Genomic DNA, 6,000 nt, shown 5'->3' on the forward strand with positions numbered 1-6,000 from the left:
AAAATAAGCAAGCGAGTCGAGTAGAAATCAGGAATTGTATATACGAGGTGAATAGACTTAGCTGCAGTACAGTATGTAATCACTGTGGGCATCCAATATTGTATTGTTGGCATGTTGTATGTAGTCTGTGTGTCGAGTGGGGTGTGTGTGTGTATGTCAACTGGGTCAGAGAAGGGAGCAGGATATATGATGGGAAGGTGTGTGGATAGTGTTAGATCGATGTCGAATGTCTCATATTGTGTTGATGTTTAGCGTTGTTGTTGTCTGTTCTATCTGTCTGTTTGTCTAGCTTTTGTGTTGTCTGTTGATCTGTCTGTCTGTTTGTTTGTGTGTTTGTCTATTATTTGACATTTATCTGTCTGTTTGTGTTTGTCCATTTTTCATCCATGTGTCTGTCTGTCTGCATGTTTGTCCATTTTTCTGTTTACCTGTTTGTCTGTTTTTATGTTTGTCCATTTTGTCATCCATTTGTCTGTCTGTTTGTGTGTTTGTCCATTTTTGTCATCTGTCTGTTAGTGTGTTTGTCCATTTTTTGTCATCTATCTGTCTGTTAGTGTGTTTGTCCATTTTGTCATCCATGTCTGTGTGTTTGTCTATTTGTCTGTTTACCTGTCTGTATTTGTGTGTTTGTCCATTTTGTCATCCATCTGTCTGTCTGTTTGTGTGTTTGTCATGTATCTGTCTATTTGTGTGTTTGTCCATTCATCTGTCTGTCTGTTTGCATGTTTGTCCATTTGTCTGTTTACTTGTCTGTGTGTTTGTCCATTTTTGTTATCCATTTGTGTGTTTGTCCATTTTGTCGTCCATGTCTGTGTGTTTGTCTATTTGTCTGTATCCATGTTTGTCCATTTTGTCACATCTGTCCATCTGTTTGCATGTTTGTCCATTTGTCTGTTTACCTGTCTGTGTGTTTGTGTTTGTCCATTGTCATTTGCCTGTCTGTCTGTGTGTTTGTCCATTTGTCTGTTTGCCTGTCTGTCTATGTGTGTTTGTCCATTTTGTCGTCTATCTGTCTGTTTGTGTGTTTGTCCATTTATTTCTGTCTGTTTGTCCATTTTATCATGTATCTGTCTGTTTATGTGTTTGTCCATACCTATCTGTCTGTTTGCATGTTTGTCCATTTGTCTGTTTACCTGTCTGTCTATTTGTGTGTTCGTTAATTTTGTCATTCATCTCGCTGTCCATTATTGTCATCCATCTGTCTGTTTGTGTGTTTGTCCATTTTGTCATCATCTGTTTGTGTGTTTGTCCATTTTTGTCATTCATCTGTCTGTCCATTTGTGTGTAGCCCCAATCTCCAGACCCTTTTGGTCCCAACAACTCGCTGCACATGTGTACTCTCAAATTTATCCCATTATTTCTTGTATTTATCACATCACGTGACCATGCTCTTTAGTGTGCATTACACTTGACCACTTCAAAAGTGCTTGCTATGGCCATGATTCAGCTGTCTATTCCACCATTGCACAACACGACTGACAATGTGTCAATACTTTACATTATTATTAACTAAAATTTATATAGAAATTTCTATTGAGTGACTCTCATTAGCTGCATGATGTTCTGTGCGAGTCGCATTAGTGGCATGTCCACCATTTGACCTTCAAATGCAAACGCTCCCTACAACACAACAGACAATACATCAATACAAAGTATTATGTATTGAGAGACGCATCCTCCAATACAATAGTCTAGTGTATTGTGAGATGCATCCCTCCAATACAATAGTCTAGTATTGTGAGATGCATCCCTCCAATACAATAGTCTAATGTATTATGAGATGCATCCCTCCAATACAATAGTCTAGTGTATTGTGAGATGCATCCCTCCAGTACAATAGTCTAGTGCATTGTGAGATGCATCCCTCCAATACAATAGTCTAGTGTATTGTGAGATGCATCCCTCCAATACAATAGATGCATCCCTCCAATACAATAATAGATCTAGTGTCCCGGATATTGGAACGTTGGTTTTGTTTAAATTTTGGTGCTGGTTTTTTCAATTTTTGAACCTTTTTCGACTATCTCTGAATAACTAGGGAGTGGTGGACGCTAGTCCACCGCTTCCTAGGTTTCCATCGTCAATTTTTTACATCTAACGGCTGATTTTGAAATGCGCCGAAAACGTTGTCCTCAATGCGGTCGTTTATTCCACTCCTTACGACATCATTTCCTGCATTGCTCTGTTTCTAATCAATCTACAACATCGTCGAGAATCCCCCATGGGACTAATCTACATCAAGAGACATTACAGGAATGTAATGTCCCCGTGCCGCCTCCGGTTGTTACATCCGTTTCCGTTGCTGACATCAATAGCTACTTGTCTCCGTTTTCAAGTTCTACTCTCCACATTGACTCTCAACAATATTACCAACTATCTTCTACGTCTTTGGATCATAACTATCCTGTTTCTGAAGCAAAATGTGTCACCTCATCCGTCACTGCTAATTACGCGACAACAGATACCATCACCACAAACCACAACACTGCTGATAAGGCGACACCTACAATAACCTCGCATGGTGACATCGCTACGCAGCCTGGATCTGCTTCTCCACCGTCTGGATCTTCTTCTACCCTTCCTCCTAACCTCAATCTTACAACGACTATCACGTCGCAATTAACGCCTACTGTACCGTCATGTACTACTGGTAGGTGTGAAACTATTATATCTGCTGATAAGTCAACATCAGAAACAAAGATCCCGCCTCGTCAGCACTGCGGTCTTTCTGATGTCGCTAAGCAGAACACCTTTTCTTCTCATTGCAATAATTTTCTGCCACGACTCCGTCTTCCTCCCGCCTCTGATGTTAAAATGTGGTCTGACGTGAATGACTGGGTACAGTCTGCTGTTGTCCCAAATGTTTTGGAAGCAGTTGGTGTTGAATCTAAATATCAAGTCATACGCGAACGTCTGTATTATGGTCTGAAATCACGCTTTGGATGCCACCGTTCTTCTACTCGTAAGCGCAAACGGAAACCTGCCAACAATCAAGCTCAACTGGATGCTCTGAGGTCTACTAAGAATGAAGTTAGACGCAAATTTCGTCAAGCCAAACGACAAGGGGCGTCTCTAGCAGAATTGACATCATTTGCTCGTCAATTTCACCAACTAATTAGACGTCATAGTAAACTGAAAGCTGTCATGAATAAACGGGATCTCAAGTCTTCTGCTAGAAATGCTAATAAACGCTGTTCAACCAACTTTTGGAAGTTCTCTAAGGATTTGTTCTCTGATGACTCTGACACCTCTAACGTACTGCCACAGTTTTCTGCTGATGAAGCCTATACTTTCTTCCAGTCTACTTACTCCAAACAGTCTCTTCCTCCCCCTCCTGTGCTTCCTTCTGGTGTGTCTTCTCCTCGACCTCCTTCTCGTGACTTTGATATTCGTCCATTTTCAACTTCTGAGATTCTTAAGAAAATCAAATCTACTCGAAATTCTGCAGCTCCGAGTCCTCTGGATGGGTTATCCTATCTTGTATTCAAGATGTGTCCTTCTCTACTGCCTGCACTGCTGGATCTATTTAATTGTTGCTGGCTTTCTGCCTCCATCCCACAACTTTGGAAAACTGGTGTCATACGTCTCTTTGCCAAGCCTGCTGCATCCAAAGATCCCCACGATCCTTCTTTATTTAGACCTATTGCCTTAACACCGTGTATTGGTAAGACATACACCTCTATGCTCAAGGATCGATGGTGCCAATTTATGTTGGAAAATAAATTCTTCGATACATCAATTCAGAAGGCTTTTCTCCCTGGTATATGTGGTACAGAGGAACATCAGTACAAGCTACGGTCAGCTATTGCTGATGCTAAAAGAAGTCGACACACTTTATCAATTTGTTGGCTTGACTTTGCCAATGCCTATGGTTCTGTCCCACATTGGCTCATTTTACAATGCTTTAGACTCTATCATGCTCCAGACCATCTACTGTCCGTCATCACCAACATATATTCAAACCTTCAGCTACAAGTTTCCACTGTGAAGTGGGCAACATCCATGTTGCCCTGCAATATTGGAGTGCTCCAAGGTGACCCGTTTTCGGTCATTGTTTTTAACACCGTCATAAACACACTCGTTATGATGTTGAAGACTCAGCCTTTTGATTACACGCTTAGTGGTTCATCTCACAAGATCAATGCTCTTCTGTTCGCTGATGACGTTACCCTAGTATCAAAGTCGCCTTCTGGTTTACAGCGTTTATGTAATATTGTGTCTGACTGGTGCCAGTGGTCCCAACTGACCATTAAAATGTCCAAATCCAGCTGTTTAGGTCTTAGTTTTAATCCCAAATTCCATCTTCGTGATCCTTCTGTTTCAATTTCTAATGAGTCTGTTCCCTTTCTTGGTTCTGAGTCTTTCCTTTTCCTTGGAATGCCAATTAATGGAAACTTGTCCGATGATAATTTCAAATCCTCTCTAATAAGCAAGGCAAAGACTTTGATGGAGAAATTGGACAATTGCCCTGTTAGTTGTCGGTGGAAACTAAAATTATACCAAAATGGAATCTTCCCAAGATTGTCGTGGTACCTGTCTCTACTTCCTCTTTCACCAAGCTGGCTGCAATCTGAATTAGATAGAATTGTTACATCTTACCTCAAGAAATGGTGTAAACTTCGTCGCTCGGCCTGTACTGCCATCTTCTACCTCCTCCCACAAAATGCTGGTCTTGGCTTACCCCGTTTGTCTACGTCTTCCATCTCCCTCCAGTCTTCAAAATCTGCCCGTCTCTTATCCTCACATGACAACTGTGTCCGCTCTTTGGCCACCAGTCAAGCATATAATAAATCGTATAGCAACAGATTCTCTGCTTTTAGAGAAGCAGCAAAGTCACTATCTGAAACACCAGGTGCTTCTGCAGCAAAATTGAGTGACATCACCAAATCAAGACTAAAGGAGGAACACCAAAAACAACTTCTTGCAAGAACTAAGAATCTACATGTCCAGGGATCCATCTTCCGTCTAGAGAACTGTTCATCTGACGTCTGGGCAAATGTTGTCTCTTGTCTTCCCGGTCATCAACTCTCTTTTGTCCTCAATGCCGTTTCTGATACCCTCCCTTCAAATGCTAATCTTGTCCTATGGAGTAAACGTTCTTGTGATAAATGTCCTCTATGTCATCAACGTCAAACCCTTCTTCACGTTCTCAATAATTGCTCAGTCCTCTTACAATGTCGTCATTACAATCAACGTCACGACTCTGTTCTCAGTCTTCTCTATAATGCGGCTATTAACCATCTACCACATCAATTCAACATCTTTGCTGATTTAAAAGACTGTGAAGTAAAGTTTCCATCTGACATCATTCCTACTGCACAAAGGCCTGACATGTTGATTTGGAATAATCATACGCTCATATTTTATGTCATAGAACTAACAATCCCTTTCGAAACAAACTTTTTTGATGCAAATAAAAGAAAATCAGAACGGTATACAGACTTCATGATGACCATCAAATCAAAAGGCTTCACCTGTAAGCAACTAAATATTCAAATAGGATCTAGAGGCTTTATTGATACTCCAAGTCTTCTCCCCTTCCTTGATGTCATCTCTATTCCTCCTCACAATCAACGTCAACTATTATCATCAATCGTAAAGGTGACAATTGAAGAATCTTGTAAAATATGGTTAGCCAGAAACAATATTTAGTTGTACATTACTTGTTAGAGCTTTTACTATTACTTTACTGGCGCCACATTATTGTTAAGTGTGATGGCCATGTATTAGTGAGGTGCTCCTCGTTTATCTAATAAATGAGTTCTTTATGTATTGTGAGATGCATCCCTCCAATACAATAGTCTAGTGTATTATGAGATGCATCCCTCCAATACAATAGTCTAGTGTATTGTGAGATGCATCCCTCCAATACAATAGTCTAGTATTGTGAGATGCATCCCTCCAATACAATAGTCTAGTGTATTGTGAGATGCATCCCTCCAATACAATACCGTATTCGCCCATAATAATGCCCTGGGCATATAGAAAAGAAAGACTTTT

The 6,000-nt window shown here is 40.5% G+C and overlaps 3 protein-coding genes across 3 annotated transcripts in view; 2 read left to right on the forward strand and 1 right to left on the reverse strand.

The window, feature by feature from the left end:
* The window catches only part of LOC134183811 (mannose-P-dolichol utilization defect 1 protein homolog), a 9,888-nt gene extending 9,603 nt beyond the window's left edge, over window positions 1-285 (forward strand). The window contains exon 8 of the mRNA XM_062651385.1: window positions 1-285. This exon is cut by the window's left edge and continues 77 nt beyond it. Within this exon, the coding sequence (XP_062507369.1) occupies window positions 1-24 (24 nt within the window). The 3' untranslated portion in view covers window positions 25-285.
* Window positions 286-1,114: 829 nt separating this feature from the next.
* The window catches only part of LOC134183612 (citramalyl-CoA lyase, mitochondrial-like), a 10,718-nt gene continuing 5,832 nt past the window's right edge, over window positions 1,115-6,000 (reverse strand). Inside the window, exon 7 of the mRNA XM_062651198.1 lies at window positions 1,115-1,620. Within this exon, the coding sequence (XP_062507182.1) occupies window positions 1,531-1,620 (90 nt within the window). The 3' untranslated portion in view covers window positions 1,115-1,530. The remainder of the gene's footprint in view (window positions 1,621-6,000) is intronic.
* On the forward strand, window positions 4,119-5,745 carry LOC134183609 (uncharacterized). The gene has a single exon (XM_062651193.1). It carries the CDS (start codon window positions 4,255-4,257, stop codon window positions 5,650-5,652), a length of 1,398 nt encoding a protein of 465 aa, XP_062507177.1. The 5' UTR covers window positions 4,119-4,254; the 3' UTR covers window positions 5,653-5,745.

This window comes from Corticium candelabrum, chromosome 8, assembly GCF_963422355.1.
Source record: "Corticium candelabrum chromosome 8, ooCorCand1.1, whole genome shotgun sequence".
In the NCBI taxonomy this organism is placed as follows: Eukaryota; Metazoa; Porifera; class Homoscleromorpha; order Homosclerophorida; family Plakinidae; genus Corticium; species Corticium candelabrum.